This window comes from Balaenoptera musculus, chromosome X, assembly GCF_009873245.2.
Source record: "Balaenoptera musculus isolate JJ_BM4_2016_0621 chromosome X, mBalMus1.pri.v3, whole genome shotgun sequence".
In the NCBI taxonomy this organism is placed as follows: Eukaryota; Metazoa; Chordata; class Mammalia; order Artiodactyla; family Balaenopteridae; genus Balaenoptera; species Balaenoptera musculus.
The window spans coordinates 33,148,942-33,174,986 of record NC_045806.1 but is presented as its reverse complement, the minus strand read 5'-3'; the positions used below and the strand labels follow the sequence as shown (position 1 = coordinate 33,174,986).

The following is a 26,045-nucleotide window of genomic DNA, read 5'->3' as shown; positions in this document are numbered from 1 at the left end:
ATTTATGCGAGACAAAGAACTGAAGATGGTTGCTTAGGTAAATCAAAGTAATGTATCCAAAGAAAGTAATGAGATAACTTAAATGGTTCATTTCTTTAGAGCTGCTTATCTCAATGTAGTGTGGAAACATAGTATGAATTGCTCAATTGATGATCAATTTTATGAAAAAGTACAGGAGAAATAACATTGGTTAAATAATGCAATCGGTGAACACAGGAGACCTCAAAAGAACACAGTCGTCCTCATTCAGAGAAATTGGAAATGAAGGTCACTCACTCTTACTACTAAACTATTCACTTTTCCTCCTAAGATAGCCTCTTAACTCCTATAAGAGAATGAGTTAGTGAGGATAGAAGATAAACCAAACTCAACCAAACCAGGTAAACCTGATGTGATGCCAGCATCCCCGACCTCAACCACAGGAAAGAGAGGTCAACATGGAGTTGCCTTGAGATGAGATTATTAGGTACCATCCAGAGCAGAAGAGATGAAGGGACCTTGGGAGGGAGAAAACATACCAGTTGATCCAGGGTCAGATTTCTTAAAAGGATGGAGTTTGGCATGCCCAAGGAGTAGTAGAGACCTTATCGTGCTTGGACTCCAGTTTAACTGAACTTAGAAAACAATGACTCTTGATTTGCACCCTGGCTGGCAGAGTGAAACCCACAGCCATGACACTCCCGCAGGCTAAACATGGAGGCGAATGATAAAGCTGTCTCCCTTCACCCTTTCTCAAGAACTAGGTTGGGAGGAAATTCAGGGGCTACTTCACCTGATGTGAAGAGCAGGCTGGATATTTCATACTCATCTTGCCAGTCACCCCAAACGTCTAAGAATGTCTCAAGGGCAACTGTCTGTACCTTCTGAGAAGCCATGTGGAGCCAAGTGTGGCTCTAAGAAAGCCAGAGGGTGGTTTTCAGATGCAGCAAGAGACCATGTTCTGTGAGGCTTCCAGTTGTACTGTGTTTTATAGTTTTAAATAATAAACATATTGTTCCATCTTTGTCTGTTTGTCCCTCTCTCTCTCACACACACCACACCCTGCCAAGGCAGTGCTGAGCCTGTGGCTGGGCTACACTTTAAATTCTACTCTCTATCCCTACCTTTTAAATACTCTTCTTCCTTCTTGCTTTCCCCACTCCAAACCCTTCAGTCATCAAAACTGACTTTCCACACAAAGGCAAGAAACTCACGCGACTTTGGCACAGATGGTGCACCGCCAGCTGCCATCAAGGCCTGAGACCCGGCACTGGCCGCACACCCTGAGTGAGCAGGCCTGGCACGGGTCTCCGCGGTCGAATATCAAGCCCAGGTTTCGCTGACAGTGAGCACAGACCCTGCTGGTCTCTTGCTGAGTCTTCCCACTTCTACGTTTTGCTTCCAAGAGTTCATTTTTCAGCTTCCTGGAAGAAGAGAAAAAAAAATCACTTAAAAAACAAAACCAAAAACAAACCAGAGGAGCAGAGCTCTCTTCATTTAAGGGATGTTTTCATTGGGAAGAATATTTGAAAGAATCAAGGAGTTAGAGTCAAATGACTCAAAAAACACAATTTCTCTCTTCAGAATCAATAATCCTTTGATCTCAGTAGTGGAAAAACATAATGTTTCTGTTTTACTTTTGACATCTTCCACTAGCACTACTATTTTGCTATTAGTATTTATTTTCATTCTACTCTATCTTCTCCAGGGTATCCTTGATACCATAACATGGGAACACAACCCCAGTATACAGGCATGTACAATACCATGTTCTCTCCTTGCCTAGATATATTACATGAGTCAAGAGTGTGAAATCAAGCTTGGCAACATGGGTACTTTCCTTAAGTGAGCCAATGAAGAGTTTGCTACAAAGACATTGTCCATCATTTCAGGTCAAAATGCTTCTGCTTAGCATATGAGGGTTTCCAACAATTTCCACTGACCTGGGGGCTCTGCTATCAGATATATCTCTCTTTGAATACAGGTTCCATCAGGAATTAGTTGTTCAACCTTAAACAATGATTTACCCACTCAACTTCAGTCTCTTCAGTTCTAAACTGGGAGTATTAACATTCTACTGGGACTGTTTTTAAGATTAAATGAGAAGATGCTGGACTAGGAGGATGCGGAATTTGCGTCTCTGCACAACTAGGGCACCGCGCAGGCACCAGTGGAGGACCACGGACACCTAAGGGGATGGGAGTACAAAAGATCACAAGAGACTACTACAAGCAGCTATATGCCAATAAAATGGACAACCTGGAAGAAATGGACAAATTCTTGGAAAAGTACAACCTTCCAAGATTGAACCAGAAAGAATTAGAAAATATAAACAGACCAACCACAGGTAGTAAAATTGAAACTGTAATTAAAAATCTTCCAACAAACAAAAGTCCAGGACCAGATGGCTTCACAGGCGAATTCTATCAAACATTTAGAGAAAAGGTAACACCTATTCTTCTCAAACTCTTCCAAAAAATTGCAGAGGAAGGAACACTCCCAAACTCATTCTATGAGGCCACCATCACCTGGATACCAAAACCAGACAAAGGTATTACAAAAAAAGAAAATTACAGACCAATATCATTGAAGAACATAAACACAAAAATCCTCAACAAAGTACTAGCAAACAGAATCCAACAACACATTAAAAGGATCATATACCATGATCAAGTGGGATTTATCCCAGGGATGCAAGGATTCTTCATTATACCCAGAACAATCAATGTGATACACCATATTAACAAATTAAAGAATAAAAACCATATGATCATCTCAATAGATGCAGAAAAAGCTTTTGACAAAATTCAACACCCATTTATAATAAAAACTCTCCAGAAAGGAGGTATAGAGGGAACCTACCTCAACATAATAAAAGCCATATATGACAAATCCACAGCAAACATCATTCTCAATGGTAAAAAACTGAAAGCATTTCCTCTAAGATCAGGAACAAGACAAGGATGTCCACTCTCATCAGTATTATTCAACATAGTATTGGAAGTCCTAGCCACAGCAGTCAGAGAAGAAAAAGAAAAAAAAGGAAAACAAATTGGAAAAGAAGAAGTAAAACTGTCACTGTTTGCCGATGACATGATACTATACACAGAAAATCCTAAAGATGCCACCAGAAAACTACTAGAACTAATCAATGAATTTGGTAAGGGTGCAGGATACAAAATTAATACACAGAAATCTCTTGCATTCCAATACACTAACAATGAAAGATCAGAATGAGAAATCAAGGAAACAATCCCATTTACCATCACAACAAAAAGATTAAAATACCTAGGAATAAACCTACCTAAGGAGGCAAAAGACCTGTACTCAGAAAACTGTAAAACGCCGATGAAAGAAATCAAAGATAACATAAAGAGACGGAGAGATATACAGTGCTCCTGGATTAGAGAATCAATATTGTGAAAATGACTATACTACCCAAAGCAATCTACAGGTTCAATGCAATCCATATCAAATTACCAATGGCATTTTTCACAGAACAAGAACAAGAAATTTTACGATTTGTATGGAAACACAAAAGACCCTGAATAGCCAAAGCAATCTTGAGAAAGAAAAACGGAGCTGGAGGAATCAGGCTCCATGACCTCAGACTATACCACAAAGCTACAGTAATCAAGACAGGATGGTACTGGCACAAAAAGAGAAATATAGATCAATGGAACAGGATAGAAAGCCCAGAGATAAACCCACGCACATATGGTCACCTTATCTTTGATAAAGGAGGCAAGAATATATAATGGAGAAAAGACAGCCTCTTCAGTAAGTGGTGCTGGGTAAAATGGATAGATACATGTAAAAGAATAAAATTAGTATACAGCATAACACCATACACAAAAATAAACTCAAAATGGATTAAAGATCTAAATGTAAGGCCAGACACTATAAAACTCTTAGAGGAAAACATAGGCAGAACACTCTATGACATAAATCACAGCAAGATCCTTTTTGACCCACCTCCTAGAGTAAGGGAAATAAAAACAAAAATAAACAAATGGGACCTAATGAAAGCTAAAAGCTTTTGCACAGCAAAGGAAACCATAAACAAGATGAAAAGACAACCCTCAGAATGGGAAAAAATATTTGCAAACGAAGCAACTGACAAAGGATTAGTCTCCAAAATATACAAGCAGCTCATGAGGCTCAATATCACAAAAACAAACAACCCAATCCAAAAATGGGAAGAAGACCTAAATGGACATTTCTCCAAAGAAGACATACAGATGGCCAACAAATACATGAAAAGATGCTCAACACCACTAATCATTAGAGAAATGCAAATCAAAACTACAATGAGGTATCACCTCACACCAGTCAGAATGGCCATCACCAAAAAATCTAGAAACAATAAATGCTGGAGAGGGTGTGGAGAAAAGGGAACCCTCTTGCACTGTCGGTGGGAATGTAAATTGATACAGCCACTACGGAGAACAGTATGGAGGTTCTGTAAGAAACTAACAATAGAACTACCATACCATCCAGCAATCCCACTACTGGGCATAAACCCTGAGAAAACCATAATTCAAAAAGATACATGTACCACAATGTTCATTGCAGCACTATTTACAATAGCCAGAACATGGAAGGAACCTAAATGTCCATCAACAGATGAATGGATAAAGAAGATGTGGCACATATATACAATGGAATATTACTCAGCCATAAAAAGGAACAAAATTGACTTATTTGTAGTGAGGTAAATGGACCTAGAATCTGTCATACAGACCGAAGTAAGTCAGAAGGAGAAAAACAAATACCATATGCTAAAATGTATAAAAAGCGGTACTGATGAGCCTAGTGGCAGGGCAGGAACAAAGATGCAGACGTAGAGAACGGACTTGAGGGCAAGGGGAAGCTGGGATGAAGTGAGAGAGTAGCACTGGCATATATACACTACCAAATGTGTAATGGATGGCTAGTGGGAAGCAGCCGCATAGCACAAGGAGATCAACTCGGTGCTTTGTGACCACCTAGAGGGGTGGGATAGGGAGGGTGGGAGGGAGACGCAAGATGGAGGGGATATGGGGATATATGTATACATATAGCTGATTCACTTTGTTGTACAGCAGAAACTAACAGAACATTGTAAAGCAATTATACTCCAATAAAGATGTGGGAAAAAAAGATTAAATGAGGTAATACACGTAAAGATACCAGCATGATTCCTGGCACACAGGTACTAAATAAATGCTGCTTCCATGTCCCTTCTTTTGCTACCTGAAGTGTGATCTATTTATATACGCTTTAGCAAAGAGCTATTCAATGTGTGGTTCTTGTTTAAGGAGCATCATCTCATCTCAGAGCCTGTTAGGAAGGCAGAAACTCAGGCTCCACCTTGCGCCTACTGGATCAGATTCTGCATTTTCACAAAATCTCCAGGTGATTAGTCTGAGGAGCACAGCTTTGGAACATTTATCCTCAAATTTGACTAAACACTGGAATCACCTGGGAAGATTTTTTTTAAAAATACTGATTCCCGGAATGAAATTGAGTTATCTGTAGCGAGGTAGATGGACCTAGAGTCTGTCATACAGAGTGAAGTAAGTCAGAAAGAGAAAAACAAATATCATATGCTAACGCATATATATGGAATCTAGAAAACTGGTACTGATGAACCCGCTGGCAGGGCAGGAATAAAGACACAGATGTAGGGGAGAGAACGGACTTGAGGACACAGCAGGGGAAGTGAGGCTGGTACAAAGTGAGAGAGTAGCATGGACATATATACACTACCAAATGTAAAATAGATAGCTAGTGGGAAGCAGCTGCATAGCACAGGGAGATCAGCTCGGTGCTTTGTGACCACCTAGAGGGGTGGGATAGGGAGGGTGGGAGAGAGACGCAAGAGGGAGGGGATATGGAGATATATGTATACATATAGCTGATTCACTTTGTTATACAGCAGAAACTAACACAACAATGTAAAGCAAATATACTCCAATAAAGATGTATTTTTAAAAAAGTACTGATTCCCAACTCTCATCCCTACAGATTCTGATATAATTGGTTTGAGATGTGGCCCATGCAATGATTTTTTTAAAGCTTCCCTATGTATTCTAATATACTGCCAGATTTGGAAAACACTCCTCTAGAAGATAGGTTCACTCCCACTTAAATGCTTCACAGACATGCCATTCCTTTGTCATCCAGATCCATTCCCTCCTTCAATACATTTCCAGAAAAAAACAAACAAACAAAAATACCCCCAGACATCCCAGGATCGTCGCACACATCTCATACCACCTCCTTCTACACTTGTGGTTCTCTGCTTTGTTATACCCAACTAGATTAGCATCTCCCCAAAGGCAGGAACGATGGCTTTAGTTTCTTATATATACTGCTCAGGACTCAATTCTGTGCTATATCATAAGATACTTAAATGTTTAAAACTATTACCTCTTTTGGGCCTTCAAAGTAGTTCATGAGATATTATGAGCCTCATGTTAAAGACAGTAAGCAGTAGCGATAAAATCAGAAACCAAGTCTTTTAATTCCTAGCCTAATGAGAGATTCATAAATGGGGAATTTTAAAAGTGAGGAGTAAGGTTTCCAAAAACCTATGGTTCTCTGTCTCATTCATTCATCCAGTGAGCATTTATTGAGTGCCTATTGTGTGCTAGGCATTCTGGACTTCAGATACGAAAATGAGTCAAAACAGGACACCTACTAAGGACTCCCAGTATCCTTGATGTCAGTCAAGAAGAGGACAAATGATGCAAGATGATTCATCCGCTGCAACAGGCAGCCATACAGGGCACTCTTAAGTCCTCACTCTAGGATAAACAACACGGACCTACTGTGTAGCACAGGGAACTATATTCCACATCCTGTGATAAACCATAATGGAAAAAGACTATAAAAAAGAATATATATATATATATATATGTATAACTTAATCACTTTGCTGTACAGCAGAAACTAACACAACATTGTAAGTCAGCTGTACTTCAATTAAAAAAAAAACTGATAATATAGTGGCCATATGATCCAGCATTCCCATTCCTGGGCATATATCTGGAAAAGATGAAAACTCTAATTTGAAAAGATACATGGACCCCAATGTCCATAGCAGCACTATTTACAATAGGCAAGACATGGAAGCAACCTAAATATCCCTTGACAGATTAATGGATAAAAAAGATGTGATACACACACACACACACACACACACACACACACACACACACACAATGGAATACTACTCAGCCATAAAAAAGAATAATTCCATTGGCAGCAACATGGATGGACCTAGAGATTATCATACTGAGTGAAGTAAGTCAGAAAGACAAACACCATATGATATCACTTATACATGGAATCTAAAGTATGACACAAATGAACTTATTTATGAAACAGAAACAGACCCACAAACAGAGAAAACAAACTTATGGTCACCAGAAGGAAAAGAGCGTCTGTTGTCCAACTGAACACAAATGACCAGAACCCACAACACATGCTTTTCTAATCCCTTATTTAGAGCTTACAAAGCATCTTTATGTCCTTTCTTCATAAGCAACTGGCTCCTGAAATTGAGTGTAAGAAAAGCTCCACACAATTTATTTTTGAAAACCTGTAAAGGCTACAAGTTTTAAAATAACAGGATGAGTTCTCATTTGAAGATTGCAACTGTATTATTTGGAAGAGCATAACAGACCTTTGAACACCTCAGGACACAGGAGAAATAAAACAATGCCTAGTCAAAATCTGTAACAATTCATGCAACAATGATAAAGAAACACTGTGGTCAAGATGAGTAAAACAAAGAACAATCCTAGACTGAGTCCTATCCCAGTAGGCTGGTGGGCCAAAGAATAAGAAACTGAGAACAGGGGGTATTGCAGGATACTCCAAGAGACTAATTCTCTTCCGGAAATAAATTCTATGATCAGGTGCCTGAAGTTTAACCACTTAGCAGCTCCTTAACTACAGTGGGCGAGACCACTTGGAGAAATTATGGCCATAAAGTCAAACATTTATATTGCATCTTTCTTTGTGTTCTATTCACAGGACTATTTAGCAATTGGGTTTCACTGAGCTCCCAGTTCTAGAGTCTGAAAAGACTTGGGACTCTGTATAAATCAGGCCACAGGGAAGCAAGAACTTCAAGGTCCAAACACACCAATTGGGAATTCCTAAGGCAATTGGTGTTAATTGTCCCACATATCCTGAGAGCTATCTCTGAGACTATGGGAAAAGCTGGGGAGAATTCCATAGGCCAGCATCAAATATTAAGCACATCGACTGAAGAAAACGCATAACCTAAAAGTTGAGAATTGTTTTATTTGGCAGACTTTCTGAGGATTTAAGCCCAGGAGGCAGCCTCTCAGACAGCTCTGAGGGGCTGCTCAGAAGAGGGAAGGGAGGACTCAGGAAATATAGAAGTTTTGCAAAAAAAAAAACAAACACACAAACAAAAAACAGGTAGTCGGAACATCAAAAGATTACCGTTAAGTAAAGAAAACCAACCAAACATCTCAAGTTAATGAATTTAGCGGTTTTCTATGTATGGGAAGATGCAAGAGTCTGGGCTCGTTGAAATCATTCCTTTGATGTGCACCTTAGCTATCTAGGGCCAGTATCCCGTTCTTTCCCATCCTGAGTCCCCTCAGGGTGCACCACTGGGGTGGCTGTAGTGACTGAGGGCTGCAACACCCTTCGTTTGTTGACATGGCAGGCACAAGTTTTCATTCACAAGCAGATTACTGGTTTTTCAAATCTCTGAGAAACTAACCTAATTCAATCATATCTAGGATAATTTCACCTTAACTGGACACAACGATTTTCAGACGCTCGAGAAGAAGAGAAAGGATAATGGGAGGGTAACTGCAGCCAGGAAAAGAAAGTGTGCAATTGGAGAATAAGTACCAAGGAGAAAGGGAAGTACAGGGAGCTAGGAGAGAGGAACAGGACGGAAGATGTCTCTTTCCTCTGCTTTACTAGCCCCCACTCACAAAGCAAGGTGGACCTCATTCGGTTCCTGCATTGCTGGTCCAGTCTCAGGAAGGTATCTGAGAAAGGTGAGTTTCTGGGCTGTAAGTATTAGGGGAAACACTGACTGAAACTGCCCACCCTGGCCAGGCACCACAGTAACCATCTGCATGAGTTATTTTACAACAGGAGATCCTGGTAAGGAACACAGAACTAACAAGCCACCACCAACCGGAAGAATTCGGGAAAGGTCAAAAGGAGATGAAAGGAGACGCCAGTCCATATGTCCTACCAACCTCCCAGAATCCTCCTCGCTGGAATTCATCTTGTCTGAGGGATGCGTGCGCCACCGGCAAGGACCCTGAGTCAGCATGATTGGCCAGAGACAACCCAGAAACTAACCCCATCACCGTAAAACCTGAGACTGCGAGCCATATGGCAGAGCAGTTCTCCTGGGTTCCCTTACCCTCCTGCTCTCAGTCAAGGCGCCCCTTCCCAATAAAGTCTCTTGCTTTGTCAGCACGCGTGTCTCCTTGGACAATTCTTTTCCGAGTGTTAGACAAGAGCCCACTCTCGGGCCCTGGAAGGGGTCCCCCTTCCTGCAACATAAGCACAGTATCTGTTCATCTCTCTCATCCACATAAGCTAGAAATGCTTCTGGTTCCAAGTAACAGGCTTAAAAAATTGATTTCATTTCTTCCCCCCACATACAAGAAATCCAGAATTAGGTAGTTGCCTGTATTAGCTCAGCTGCAAAATCAGGTCATTAAGGATTCATTTCATCCTGATGGTCCCCTATCTTCAAGGTATGGCTCATCGTTCTTATGTAAAATGGCCAGGCATCTTCAGCAGAGCATCCAAGCTTAAGGCAGGAAGAATAGGGAGGGGGTGTCAGTTACACCTGTATCCTAACAGAAAAGCAAAAATTGATTCAGAATTCCTTCCATCAAGAAGGACTTCCCTAATGAAGTCCTCCTTAGGTTCCCTTGACCAGACACTGTCACAGCATCACCATTAGCTGCAAGGGAGGCTGGGAAAGTGGAACAACTTGGGACTGCAGATCCCTGCCCTCTTGACATTGGATGTGGTAACATGACTCACACTGGTCCATGAAATGTGATATGTGACTCCAGGTAAAAGCTTTAAGAGCAAGTGCATGGTTTATCACAAACCCTCTTCTTTGCATGAAGAATGGCAATGTCCCAAATAGTGTGTGCCCTGTAAGTTTGAGTCCTGGTCTGAGGATGCCATGAAATAGAGTCCCTAGCCATCTTGTTATGGACATGTAGCATGAGAGACAAATAAAGCTTCATTGTTATAAGGCACTAAGAATTTGGGGCTGTTCTTACAGCATCACTTAGTGCCCTGACTGATAAACGTATAGCCTAGTTCTTCATCTAGCTGGCTTCCATATATTCTTTTATTTCAGCTTTACTGCTGTTCCCCCAGAGTGGCTTTCTCTGATTACCAAATCTGCCACAGATTCCCATCCTATTCTCACTCAGAGAACTGTGTTCTTTTTCTTCACAGCACTTACCATAATTTTTAATTGTACATTTATTTGGCTGTTTTTACTGGTTTAATGTCTTGCCAACTCCTCTGTAATCTCCACGAGGGCAAGACTGTATCTGTTTTGTTCAGTTTTGCATTTTATAGCACATAAGCAGTGCTGGGAACATAATAGCTATCATTTAATTGAACGAATAAAAGAGAGCATAAGCAGAAGCTGGTGAGTGACAGAGAAGGAGAAAGGAGGAGGGAAGAAGGGAGAAAGAAAGGGAGTGGGTTGGGGGGAGGAAAACTCGGCCATACTCGGTATCACTGGGCATTCCAGTTTATCTCTCTGGATCTCAGTACTTCAACTTCAAAATGAAGATGGTAATTCCTTTCTTATCTTCCTTCGAGGGTGTTTGTGAGAGCCAGAGGCAATTAAGCATGGTAGTGTGCTTCATGGATTATAGAGCCCTTTACAATATGAAGCCATTAGTATTAAAAAAGAGAATAAGAGAAAAATGTACAATGTTAGATCTGCTAAGAAAAAGACAAATTAAAATTGGCTAAAACTGAGATCAAACACACTTCGAAAAAGTAATATGAGCCTGAGAAAACTACAGAATGTTCTTAATTACTTGGTAAGGATTTCCAGAACTTTTCCCATCTTCCTTAATCTCATTCCTACACTTTTGTTGAGAAAGCGAAACTATTTTGATTCTTGAAAACGTTCAAAGTCTAACCATTTCCTCTCTTTGTTCTTACCTGAAAAGAAACAAAGAATACTGGAGATGGATGAAAACGTGTAGTAGAGGTAAATATGGCCCCAAATCAACTGTTAAAAAGTAATGAAGGGGCTTCCCTGGTGGCGCAGTGGTTAAGAATCTGCCTGCCAATGCAGGGGACACGGGTTCGAGCCCTGGTCTGGGAAGATCCCACATGCCGCGGGGCAACTGGGCCCGTGAGCCACAACTACTGAGCCTGCGCGTCTGGAGCCTGTGCTCCGCAACGAGAGGCCGCGATAGTGAGAGGCCCGTGAACCGTGATGAAGGGTGGCCCCCGCTCGCCGCAACTAGAGAAAGCCCTCACACATAAACGAAGACCCAACACAGCCAAAAATAATAAATTAAAAAAAAAAAAAGTAATGAAGAACACAAAGAGAAAGAATATGAAAAAGATATTACTCAGTCATAAAAAAGAATGAAATAATGCCATTTGCAGCAACATGGATGGACCTAGAGATGATCATACTAAGTGAAGTAAGTCAGACAGAGAAAGACAAATACCATATGATATCACTTATATGTGGAATCTTAAAAAATAATACCAATAAACTTATTTACAAAACAGAAATAAACTGACCGACATAGAAAACAAACTTATGGCTACCAAAGGGGAAAGGGGGGTAGGGATAAATTAGGACTTTGGGATTAACAGATACACACTATTATATATAAAATACACAACAAGGATGTACTGTATAGCACAGGAAACTATATTCATATCTTGTAATAACCTATACTGGAAAAGAATCTGAAAAAGAATAGATACACATATACATGTATAACTGAAGCACTCTGATGTTAATAAATGGAATATTGCCTGCCGTATCAGTAAACAGAGGATGTCACAGTCATCAGCTATTGCAGCCATCAGCCAACGGTGAGCTGTACACTGTACACCCGAAACTAACACATTATAAATCAACTATACTTCAATTAAAAAAAAGAATACAAAGAAAAAGAAAAAGGAAAAAAGTTGTTGAAGACATTTAATTCCAGCTAACACCAATTCTTTATTTGAGATAAACTCAGGATGCCCTTGTATTTTAAAATATCAGTTTATTCTTTATGTTTCCTTGTTGCTACACAGATACATGTGTATTAACATGCGAACTGATGACCTATATGGAGTTGAAATCCTAAAGACTGAAGAGATGAACAATCTCAACTGTAGTTGAATGATAGAATATTTTCATTTCTATATTCCAGTGATATACTGAATTCATTTTTTTCTATCCCATCATCAAAAATGTTCAATGCATTACAAAGACTGCTTGCTTTATCACTGCACAGACACATTCCTTTCAAATCAGGAATTGCTTTCATTAAAATTCCTGTCACTTGTGTGGGGCGTTATTTTTCTTTTGTTACCCTGTCTAGACCCAATTATCCTGAACACTATTTTGCATCAAGTAAGCTAGGAATTTTAGAAGAGAAGCAATTAGCTGCCTGGAAGAGGAAGCCACAGAAGCTTCACAAAGCTTCTTTGATTCCTTGACGTCTTTACACAATCCTCAATCTCATCTAGCAGAGCACATCAAGGCTCAAGAGAAATAATGAGCAAGCGAGGACTATACAGCGGTCCAGAGCATAAGGCTCTGAAGTCAGACTCCCTGGGTTCTAATCCTGGCCTTGCCCCTTATTTCCTTGGAGACTTTAAGAAAATTACTTAGCCTCTCTGTCTCAAGACTTAAAGAGACTTAACCTGTCTGTGTCTCGAAATATTCCCTGTGTAAAAAAAAAAAAATCATAGTAGTTACAACCTCATAGGGTTCTTGTGACCATTAAGTAAGATGATGCTGTCGTGAGCATAAGTGTGAAGCACAGCTTGGCACACAGTAGTTGTGGAATAGACCATTCTAGTATGCGTCTCCAAATGTGTGTTCTCCATTTCTCTATTAGTGGAATGTTTAGCTAGGCTCATGGCCACTCAGAGTAAAGACTATATTTCCCAGCATGACCTGCAGTTAGTTTTGCCATGAGACTAAATGTTGGCCAAGGTGATGTGATCAGAAACGATACAGGCAACCTCTAGGTCATGCCCCTAATGGAAAAGCGGTATCCCTGTCCCTTGAACCCTTCTTCCTTCCCAGAGGCTGGGATGAGAACATAGGGGTGAGCCATCTTGGATGAAGAGCCAAACTCTCAAGATGGTAGAACTACAAAAGGCAAGGCACCCAGACTTTTCCATTAGAGAGCAATGTATTATATTTCCATCTCGTTTAAGCCATAATTAAAACGTGTCTCTGTCACCCACAGCCAAACTTATTTCCCAAACAAATACAATAAGAACTCTGTAAATATTAGCTCTTTTTATTATTGTCCACTTGCAGAGATGTTGCTATCAGGTTTTGCTTCAGCCTCTGCTGCAGTGCCTGCCAGCTAAATCCTTGTCTAAAGCTAGAGTTTCATATTCCTTTAAGAGAACAAAACCATGGTGACTAACGAAACATATTGCCCGAACCAGAAACAATGAGACAAAAAGCACTTGAAATAATATATGTGGGCAGAATAATGTCACAGCAGCCTGATGCCAATGGCTGCATGCCTCCTATCACTCCTGTCTTTTGTTCACATCCAGAGGCAATGCCATCAACACTGGGGCTATTTCATATTTGCCTAAGAAAAATCCAGATGTGACCAGACCTCCTTTCTGTACTCTGAATACAAAAATGTGACTTTTTCATTTTGATTGTAGATTCTGTGTGTAGAACCTATTATTAAAAGCTAACCATCATAACACTTAGCCACAATAATGACGGGCACTCTGTTTTAAGTGTCATACTCTTAAACGTTGACAGTAACCCAGGAGAAAGACATTATGATTCTGATTTTATAGATAAGAAAGTGGAATCTCAGAAAGGAAACTTCACAGGGCTATTAAGTGGTGCAGTCAAGATTCAGATCCAGAGTTTTATTTTCCCAAATCTGTTCTTTTCCCTACACCAGGCTCCCCTCATTGCCTCTCAATGTATTAAAATATTGTTGCTCAGAAAGAACACTGTATTTATATTAAGGACTGCTATTGCTTTCCTAGTTGTGCAAAGCCAGGCTGAACACACTCAAAGTTCAGCCTCAGTAAACATGAAGGGTTTCTTCTGCCTGCCCTGCTTCTCCCAACAAATGGCACCTGCCCAAGTCGCCTCTTATCACAAACTCTTTCATGACAAATAATCCCCAACAGAACTGTTCCTCAACAAACACCACTATAAACTTTATAAAGCTTTTGATTAGTTTTCAAGTCAAAGGCTATTAAAAACAATCAAGACCATCCAAGAATTGGGGAAAAGTTTCACTCAGATAGAAAGCTACTTCACAGAACGTAAATAAGGAACAGAATTGAAAGAACGCTTGACTATGTAAAGAAATCTTCGGACTTCCCTGGTGGTCCAGTGGTAAAGAATCCGCCTTACAATGTAGGGGACGTAGGTTCGATCCCTGGTTGGGGAACTAAGATCCCACATGCCTCGGGGCAACTAAGCCTGCACGCCACAACTACTAAGCTCGTGTGCCTCAACTAGAGCCTGCGTGTTGCAAACTACAGAGCCCACGCGCCCTGGAGCCGGCGCGCCGCAACTAGAGAACAGAAAACCTGCACGCCACAACTAGAGTAGCCTGAGTGCCACAACAAAGAGCCCACATGCTGCAACGAAAGATCCCACATGCCTCAATAAAGATCCTGCATGCCACAACTAAGACCCGACACAGCCAAATAATAAAAATTAAATAAATAAATAAATAATAAATAAATCTTTTTAAAAAATAAAGAAAGAAAGAAAACTTGCGATTTGTGTTGATTTAATGTGTTTCGAAATTGTCTCGGGAATTCCCTGGTGGTGCAGTGGTTAGGACTCTGCGCTTTCACTGCCCTGGGCCCGGGTTCAATCCCTGGCCAAGGAACTGAGTTCCCGCAAGCCGCACAGTGTGGCCAAAAAAAGAAAAAAGAAAAGAAATTGTCTCAAGGAAAGGGGGCACTGTGAAATATTCATGTCTGCAGATGATACCAAGCACTTTCCGGTAGTAAAACACTTGGCTCATAGGAACATACCAGGAGATCTCTCAAAGCCATGTGAACAGACAGGCAACTGTTTATTATCTATAGTCTTAAAATCATAGCAGAAATTGATCTCATATGTAACTATCAAACCAAGTCTTCCACCTGGGAACACCTTGACATAAATATCATCTCTTTCCTGGCCTGACAAGGAACAAGGACGTATTCTACTAGTCTGAAACCCAAAGGATACCTTTCTTGAGTATCAAAAACAGTAGAAAGATGCTCATCATCGCTAATTATTAGAGAAATGCAAATCCAAACTGCAATGAGGTACTAACTCACACCAGTCAGAAGGACCATCATTAAAAAGTCTACAAATAATAAATGCTGGAGAGGGTATGGAGAAAGGGGACCCTCTTACTCTGTTGGTGGGAATGCAAGTTGGTGCAGCCACTATGGAAAACTGTATGGAGGTTCCTCAAGAAACTAAAAATAGAGTTGCCATATGATCGAGCAATCCCACTCCTAGGCATATACTCAGACAAAACTATAATTCAAAAAGATACATGCATTCCGATGTTCACAGCAGCACTATTTACAATAGCCAAGACATGGAAACAACCTAAATGTCCATCGACAGATGAATGGATAAAGAAGATGTGGTACATATATACAATGGAATATTACTCAGCCATTAAAAAGAACAAAAGAATGCCATTTGCAGCAACATGGATGGACCTAGAGACTATCATACTGAGCAAAGTAAGCCAGAAAGAGAAAGACAAATATCATTCGACATCACTTATATGTGGAATCTAAAATATGACACAAATGAACATATCTATGAAACAAAAACAGACTCACAAATGTAGAGAGCAGACTTGTGGTTGCCAAGGGGGAGGAGGATGGGAGAGGGAAGGATGGGGAGTTTGGGATTAGCAGATGCAAACTATTATATATAGATGGATAAATAACAAGGTCCTACTGTATAGCACAGCGAACCATATACAATATCCTATGATAAACCATAATGGAAAATATGAAAAAGAATATATATACATGAAGAATTGAGTCACTTTGCTGTACAGTGGAAATTAAACACAACACTGTAAATCAACTATACTCCAATAAAATTTTTTTAAAACCAGGAGAAAGTCCTTTTATCCACATGGTAAATTACTCAGAGAGAGAGGACGTGGAGATAGAATCAGTACAATAAGAAGTAGGAAACCTGCACTTGTTTTAAAAAACAAAAAAAAAAGGATAAAATACTGGGCTTTTAAAGATTATTGCTATGACAATGAAAGGATAGAATTGACTTGATGGGAGGGAATTGGGCATTCATACACAAAAAAGATAATTTAAAGAGAACATGTTGCCCTTGAAAAATTCTTTAAAACTACTTGTGCTGCTGAATACAGGTACATACTAGCTTTAATTTTTATAAAGAGATAGCTGAAGTTTACTTCTGAACTGTCTCTAAATTGAATTTGTGTAAACTAAATAATTTTAAATGCAGCAAAAAAGGAGTTACATGCACAGCAAAGGCAGTTATCAGGACTTAATTTTTCCCATTTACCTCTTTAGGTGCTTATGGGGACTTATATTTCCATAGATAAAGATTATTTCAAAAAACACTTTCAGCAGTTTTCCTAGTTATCAGTATATGGTACAAGAAATGTCAAATCACCATTTCTTTGAAATTCATTGAGGATGAATATAAATGTTGTTTTATGTGCTATGATTTTTTTCTTAAATGCTTCATTGAAAATCACCCCTGACATTTAATTGCTTTCAGAGTCCATAAAAAGGAAGATGAGATTTGTGCTGAGGAATAAACGAATCTGATCCATAAGATGCATGATCTTAATTGCACCCATTTTCTCAAATTGCTGGTTGTCTCCCAACATTCCTTTTACCCTTTTAGAGCCATAAAACTTCCAAAAGTGAGTTGTTCACATGGCCACGCAGAGTAAAAACTACACTTCCCAGTTAAATATGCAAGCTCCCTTGCAGCTAAGTATGGCCATGTGACTACACTCTGGCCAACAGGATGTAAGCAAGGTCATCTGTGAAACTTCTCAGAAATGTCCTTAAGGAAAGGGAAACTGTCTTTTTTTCTGCCCTTGTCCCTTCTCCCTGCTGACTGGAATTAGGGCAGTATGATGGGAGCTGGAGCAGCCATCTTGGACCATGAGGTGTGATTCAGACTGTTCCCTTGACCACACTTTAGACAGGCTCCTCTGAGGTCTCTTTTTGACTAGACCTCGTCCTTGGGCCCTGTCTTCAACCTGCAGAGCCCAGATTCAGTAAGAGTCCTGCTAAATCAGTTTAGTGAGAATCCCATGCCCCCCGCCCCCTTGATATCTGACATCACTCTGGCCTGCCTTCAGCAAGAATTCTGTTAAGTCAATTTAGTAAGAATCCCCTTACCATCAATGTCTCCTCTTAAGTAATTTTCCATTAATTGACCCCCTCACTCTACTTACTGGCTATATGTCCCCAACTGCTTTTGCTCTATTTGGAGTTGAACCTGATCTCCCTCTCCTACTACCATAGTCTTTGTTTTTACTTTTATTTTTTCATGATAGTCTTGAAATCTATGGCAATAGTCCTGAATAGAGTCTTCCTTACCATTTTAATAAGTGTCAGAATAACTTTTTACTTTAACAGGTGTTAGCCCATGTTGAAGAGGGCAGAACAGCCAATTAGAAGGACCCTGGGCCTCTGATGATCATGAAGCCACCATTACCAGCCCTGGGTTGCTTTCCTCATGACTTCATCAAGGTAAAAAAAGAAAAAAACCTTCTCTCTTACTTAAGCCACTGTTATTTTGATTTTCTGACGCTCAGAGCTGAACTTACCCTAATTTCCATACCAATAAATAGCATGTATGCTGTTACAGAAGTAGAGAAGAATGCAAATCCTGCCTTTAAAATACGAATTGTAGAAAGTCTGGCAAAGATGTAAGTTATTTGTATTTTAAATCAAATTGACATATTCTTTGTGTAAGTTATTGTGAAAGTGGAGACTTTGCACAATCCAATAAAATATAACTTTGCTTCTGTTAAATTAGAAATTAATTCATCTCCATCTCCTATGCCTTGTACATAAGTACTCAATGAATTTTTGCTGAATCTTGGAAATTATTTCCAATATATGACAAAAATAATTCATACAAATAAATGTTAAAACAACACTAACATCCAATAATAATAGACAATGTGAATAAAAAATCCACTTAAGAGGGAATACAAACGGCTAACAATCATGTAAAAATACTAATAATCACACAAATGCAAATTAACATAGGCCACTACTTTATCAAATTAGTAAAGATTTATAACAATAATTCTGATGTTGGCAGTGATATAATGTAATAGTCTAGTGAAGAGGAAATGGACACATTTCTGGAAAACAATTTTTCAATTTAAAGGAAATATAAATCAAAATATGAATCATAATACAGTAAAAAATTAAGACAGAAGATTTAAGAATAAGGATGTTCATGGAAACTAGAATAGTTAAAATATTGCACATCCATGTTATGAAATCTTATCCAGCTAATAAAAATGATGCTTCAAAAGAATTTTGAATGACATCAAAAATGTTCATTAAATAACATTAAGCAAAGATAGAGGATACAAAGTTACATATATAATGTGGTTCCAATTATGTGAAAATTACACGTACACAAAGAAAAGCAAGAGAAAGCAAATTCAACAAAAGTGGAAAATATCTCTGGTAAGAGGGATCTCATGTGAGTTTATAAAGTTCATACTATATGTATTTTCTAATTTTCTATAATAAACATAACTACTTCCATAATGAAAAATGTATCAGAAGATATTAAATATTTCTTTAATTGTGAATTAAGAATTTATAATACAAAAATATTGTAGATATTGGTGCCCTTTATAGATCCTAGTGCATTATTGAGTTTAAAAACTTAAAAAATCTCTTGCCGTTAGAAGTTTTATCAATTTTAGATATTTGCATGAAATGTTTACCAGTTATGCTTAATTACTCTGCAATGAAATAATGATTAGAAAAATTATTAAATGCATGTCAGCCTAATCTTATTATACAGTTAAATCAATTAAACCCTAGCTCCTATTACTATAGGAACCTTCAGATAAACTGTTGATATAAAATGGTCATATTCCTGAAATCTAAAATGTTAGAGGTAACTATCTATCTATCTATCTATCTATTTATTTATTTATGGCTGCGTTGGGTCTTCGCTGCTGTGCGCGGGCTTTCTCTAGTTGTGGCGAGCGGGGGCTACTCTTCACTGCTGTGCGTGGGCTTCTCATTGCGGTGGCTTCTCTTGCTGCGGAGCACGGGCTCAAGGCACTCGGGCTTCAGTAGCTGTGGCTCGAAGGCTCTAGAGCGCAGGCTCAGTAGTTGTGGCGCACAGACTTAGTTGCTCCGCGGCCTGTGGGATCTTCCCGGACCAGGGCTCGAACCCGTGTCCCCTGCATTGGCAGGCGGATTCTTAACCACTGCACCACCAGGGAAGCCCGAGGTAACATTTTTGTTAGTGAAGAGTTCACTTATATTTCCTTAGAAATAAAATGCCTATTTCCCCAGGAATACAGTTGGTATTAGCTTAGTTAGATCTTCCCTTATGAACTGACCTAACTTTGGGAGATGAGTCTTCATTCACTCTCTCAGCCCTGACATCCTACCCTACAGACATTCAGCCATGCTGTAGATTACATGGGCTTTATAGTTCTGTGTTTCTTCAATTTACAGTAAAAGGGAATGGTAGTTTCCTGAATGTGAGTGCAAATGAATCCCTGCTGCCTAGGGGTAATGTCCTCTACACCGATTCTGGCTAGAGACAGTACACAAGGAAAGAAAAGGATAGTGAAAGGGGAATTCGGAGAATCAAAGAGATATATACAGCTGACTCTTGAACAACACGGGTTTGAACTGCATGGGGCCACTTATATGTGGATTTTTTTTCAATAGTAAATACTACAGTATTACGTGATCTGCAGTTAGTTGAATCCTTGGATACAGAACCATGGATACAGAGGGCCAACCGTAAGTTATACTCTGATTTTTGACTGCACAAACGGTGAGTGCCCCTAACCCGTGCATTGTTCAAGGGCCAACTGTGTGTATATACACACACACACACACACACACACACACATACATACATATTACATATATACACACACAAACTCTACATAGGTAACAATTTTGCTCGTGACTATGATGACCATATTATTTCAAACAAACAAAAAAAACAGTCTGGCAAGTATAAGTTTAATTATTTAGACAATCTAGGGTTTAAAATGTCACCAAATACCAGGTATTTGTGACCCTGTGCCTATGATAAGACTTACAATAAGAATTACTTGAAGGAAAATCCTGTAAATCAAATTTTAAGTTAGTTTCCCTATATGTGTATATATATTGAAATTAGTAAGGTCTTTAGTGGGAAAACCCCTAAGGTTTTAAATTTGTTTAAGGCAGAGCCAGATTTTTTTTTTCCAGATCTCTGTGACTCATTAAGAGTTTGGGTTCCATTTGAGAACAACGATGTTCATGCTGGGAGGTTCTGTTAATCCATTAAGAAGCTTTGTGGCAATTCTATTAGGATTAAAACAAGACGTTTACCAAACTAGAAGTCCACTCCAATAGTTCTCCTGGTGTTTTATGGGGACAGTCAGTCTACGCTCTTGAGAAGGTCAAACCAATTCTGTTCTTGGTGGCAGTGATAAGATTTGAAAAAACAGCCCCACAGATCAAACATTTGTAGGGTATTAAGATATCGTTTTTGGCACTTGTTGGTCGCCCTTACTTCCCGGGTGAATGGATAATTCTTGAAATCGCTTCAAATCCATTTGAACCAAATATTTAGCTTATCTGCAGGATTCCAAACAACCAATTTAAATGCACTTTCCCCTTTTGTTTCTCCCTCCTTCTCTTTCTTCCCCCATCCTGCTGTGAAATGATGGAATCAAATCCAAAGACAAAGCCATAAGGTGGATGGCAGTTCCCAGGCTGGTCTCTGTGGTCTCTTGATGATACTAACCTCTGGCTTGCTTGGTGGCCCGTCTCAGCTGGGCTAGCTGTGTGGAACAAATCATTATACGCTTGCACTTTGGTTCTCAGTCAGCATAAAGGGTAGAACAACATAAGGAACTCTTGTCAGTTTTTATTGTGTGAGAGCAACGCTTCAATAAAAGTCATAGTAACTTTGGATAATGTTATACAGCTTATAGGTCAGAGCTTTCAGTAAATACCAGGCTAAAGAAATGTTTTCTGTTTTGTTCCATTTCTCTGACAGCTATTAGTAAAGCTGTGGGCTTTCAACAGGGTCGGAATAGGCGCAATTACCGCATAAGCATCCCAGCACAGAGGAAAAGGAAGCAATATGGAATGAGAGGATCTCGGCTCTGATCTTTATCAGTTGGGCAAATTATTTAATCTAAGGTTCAGTTGCCACAGCTATACTACATTATAATAGTACATACACCTCAGGGATGACATGAGGATTAAATGAGTATCCATTTGTGAATTGAGTAATCCATTCTCCGGGGTGAGGGAGGCACTGGAGAGTTTGACACCTCTTTTATTCTAGCCCCCCTGAGAGGTCAGATATATCACTCAGAAGTTAAAAGTGACCTAAGAGTGGAGTGTGAGCTCTGGGGCCAGACTGTGGGGAATGCAAATCACAGTTCTGCTACTTACTTACTAGCTGTGCAATCTCGGATGAGTTATTTAACTTTGCACTTCAGTTCCCCCACCTATAAATAGGGAAATTAATACTTCTTACCTCATTGGGGAAATGGAGTTGTAATCTGTCCCTTGCAATTGTGCAGAACCTCCTGCTATTTCTTGCTATTTTCTATACCTCCAGATTCATTATGTTGTTCTTCTACAGAGGCAATGAAACACATTGAAGCTGTCCAGCACAAGAGCCACTACAAATTGGGTGAGGCATCAAAATCTCCTAGAGATGGAAGGACCCTGTGAAATCATCTAACCTCCCAGACAGAAGCCCATGTTCTACCTCTGATAGCTGACGGCTTCTAGTCAAACTCCATCTTCTCTCTTAGGCTATAAATGTCCTGCTTCTCCCCAAGATGGCTTATCAAGCTTTCAGGTGTATGCAGCTATTCCCAAGGCTAGAACTTACCAAGGTGCTGTTTTCAACACCAAAGGTCAGCAAACTACAGCCCTTGGGCCAAATCCAGCCCACTGCCTGTTTTTATAAATAAAGCTTTATTGGAACACAGCCACATCCATTGGTTTACATATTGTCTATTGCTTCTTTCACCCTGCAATGGCCAAGTGAAATAGTCACAACAGAGAGCATATGCCCTGTAGAGCCTGAAACATTCTCTATCTGGCCTTTTACAGAAAGTTTGCTGACCCTTGGTTTAGACCATAGATAAAGCCTGATCCATGACTGCAAACTGTTTTATGTTTATGGACCCAACAAGCATTAAGATTGTGTCTCTGCTCACCTGCATTATTCTAACAATGAATACAGAGTGCTTGGTTCATAGAACATGCTCAACAAATGTTGATTACTCCTGAGTTCTGGGGATTGTAGGATGCTTTTGGCTGCACGTAACAGAAAATCTGATCCAAACTGCTATAAATAACACTGAAATATATTATATTGCTTAAAGAATAAGGCCAGAAGTGTGGCAGGTTCTAGTATATCAGGATGCTGACAACAATTCTCTGCCAATCTTCTGGCTCCGCTTCATCATTGTGCTGGCTTTTATACTCAGCAGCAACCAGGATGACATGGGTCACTGAACCCATCCAGTGAGAAAGAGAACCTTCCATAAATTCAGGCTATATATGTCTGAGTGGGTCATCTTTGGTCTCATGTCCACCACCAGACCAATAATAATTGGCAGAGGAATCCCAGTCAAGGGATGGCTGTCCTAAAAAATCCACTGCTGGAGCTAAGCAAAACTGAGTTTTGGGGTAGGGATGAAGAAAAGAGAAATGTACGCAGTAAGACAACCAATAGAGTTCACCACTGAGACAAGTCCAAGAATAGGTGCCAAACAGAACATAAGGCCAGATAATGTTTTCCTGCATTGTGGCTAAATGGAAATGACAGCCTCTAGGTGACAATATAGCCCACAAATGAACTGCTGAAATGAAGTTGTAACAGGGAAGAACAAAATCTGACTCCGTGCTGGATCTGTTTCTTCTACTTTAACCTTTGCTCTCTGTTGCTTTTTGTTACTATAATCACCAAAAGGATGTTGCCTATAGCTATTAGCATACATAATGGCCTCCCTTGGGGAACCCTGCCCCTCTGCCTGAATGTTAAACTAAAGTGCCTTTGTTCAGCTCACAGGGAAACATTCTGACCCTGCTCACCTGTGAATGGCTGCAAGAAAGAAGAAATAAACACATCCCCCGGGAGCTTCCCTGGTGGCACAGTGGTTGAGAATCTGCCTGCCAATGCAGGGGACACGGGTTCGAGCCCTGGTCTGGGAAGATCCCACATGCCACGGAGCAACTAGGCCCGTGAGCCACAACTACTGAGCCTGCGCGTCTGGAGCCTGTGCTCCGCAACGAGAGGCCGCGATAGTGAGAGGCCCGCGCATCGTGATGAAGAGTGGCCCCCGCTTGCCACAACTAGAGAAAGCCCTCGCACAGAAACGAAGACCCAACAAACACAGCCAAAAATAAATAAATAAATAAATAAATCAAACACACGCCAAAAAAACACATCCCCTCTCTGAGGCTGGCCAAATCAGGAGATGTTTTGTAAGACTTATGGCCTTTTTACATTACTTCCTCACCTCCTCCCCCTCTCTGTTCTATAAAAGAAACTGGCATCCAGACCCCGATAAGATGGTACTCTGGGACATTACTCTGCCATCTTCTCGGATGCCCAGCTTTCCGAATAAAGTCGTCTTCCTTGCCTCAACACCTCGTCTCCCGATTTATTGGCCTGTTGTGCGGCGAGCAGAGTGAGCTTGGACTCGGTAACACAGTCACTTATAAGTTGAAGATTTCCTATATATAGGCCAATACCACAAAGTAGACATTGAACAGTATTTGTTTTTAGGTGTGAAAGATCAAGTAGGGTAAGAATTTTTTAATGAGGTTTTTTTTGGAGTAGATACTATGCAGCATGTATTCATATTTGTTAGGCTGAGTTCTTCCAAAGTTAGAAAAACCTAAGGAACAAAATGATCAATAAAGATTTTTATTTCGTGGTTCCAAACGGTCGGTATTTTTTTCCATTTGCAATTACTGTTGATAGCTCAATTTTCTTTGCCTCAGTTCTTCCCTCTTCCTTCATTGCATTAAAGCCATCAATACAGCTAAGTGATTTGTTCTTCACAGAGAATATTTTAAAAACTTACTTTCTAATATTTGAAACCTGTGTCTAGATATCTCCTACCTCTTCTTCCTTCTTAGTCGGAAGGAGAAGAATAAATATATTTGAGCCTCTTGGATCAACCTAGAATGCTCTGGTAGTTGGCAAATGTCTCTTCCCAGCCTACAATTCATGCCTGGCGGTAATTATCAGACTTTTCATGTGCCTTTGGGTGCAGAGCACCTTTAGAAGGACCTAGAGGTCAGTCCCACTGAAACCGAGCAGGACCCCGTGGGGCTCCTGGGCACGGAAAGCCTTTCAAACAGTTGCTAATCAGGGAAGGGAGGGGGATGCAGAGACAAGGGAGGAGCAGCCAAGAAACAATAGTGCAGCCTTGGGGCAGGGTCCTGGTTCCCCATCAAGGGATACACATAACAATATCTTTGAGCTCTTCTGCAGAACTAAAAACCCCACCAAATGGAAGATGTTAACTACTTGATGAAGCACTCTTCATTCCAGAGAAGGTCACAGTTCACCCATCATCACCTGACTCCAGATGATCTCTGGATTGAAGGAATGCAGGCCCTGCACGCACCCTGCTCCTTATCAGCAACCCTGCCCCCCTGATTATAAAACTCCTCACAAACCCCCCACCCTCACCCCCTGCATTGGGACACACAGTTTTGAGGGCATTAGCCCATTGTGGCCCCCTTTGCAATAAAGCTATTCTTTTCTACCTCACCCAAAACTCTGTCTCCGCGATTTAATTAGGTGTCGGAGTACAGAGGCCAGATTCGGCTTCACCACCTTATTTAATGCCACACACTTCAGTGGCTATACGGACTGTGGAGCACAGTTGGGCGACAGGCCTAAAATGTTGATTCAATGTCATTTTTACACTCTTTCATTGTTATATTTTTCCTTATCTCTAAGGACAACCTACTCAAGCAAATAAATATACAAACAAACAAGAAATCCACTGCTTCCCAAACTCCAATGTACTAACTTTCCAGATCAGTTTCTTCTTAGTAATCATCATAATTCTTAAAAATTTTCTTTGGCTTCCACTTCCTTCTGAAACTTACTAGCGGAATCTGAAGGCAAATTTGTGGGTCATGGTAAACAGCTGAAACACAGTTGATCTATACTTGCCAATGTCAAAATCCTTTTCCCATTTCAAGGCTAAGCTCAAATGTTAGCTCTTCTGTGAAACCATTCCTTCAATTTCTATCTTATCCATAATAACTTACTTATTCCTCCAGACTCCCACAAAATATCAATCTACACCTCTGTAGCATAGTGAAAACAATGGTTGTAATAGCTAGCACGAATGTTTACAGTTGCAGTAAAATCTGCTACACCATAAATTCTTTGTGTTGATGATTTTGGAGGATATCAAGGAAAATGGCCTAAGTTCACTGACTGGTCTGGCAAATCTCCTGGTTGGGCTTTTGAGAAGCTAACTCAGAGATGTAGATACCTGTGCAAGTGATTTATGAAGTGCTCTCAGGAGGAATCTGTAAGGGAG

General features: G+C 40.1%; 1 protein-coding gene across 7 annotated transcripts in view; it reads right to left on the bottom strand.

Annotated features, from left to right (window-relative positions):
* The window catches only part of SYTL5 (synaptotagmin like 5), a 229,170-nt gene that overhangs the window by 92,904 nt on the left and 110,221 nt on the right, over positions 1 to 26,045 (bottom strand). For 6 of the 7 annotated variants that reach the window (XM_036839960.1, XM_036839966.1, XM_036839961.1 and 3 more), the window contains exon 3: positions 1,194 to 1,403. The exons of the other annotated variant lie outside the window; for it this stretch is intronic. In XM_036839960.1, coding sequence (XP_036695855.1) covers positions 1,194 to 1,403 — 210 coding nt within the window. The remainder of the gene's footprint in view (positions 1 to 1,193; positions 1,404 to 26,045) is intronic. 7 annotated transcript variants of the gene reach the window in all.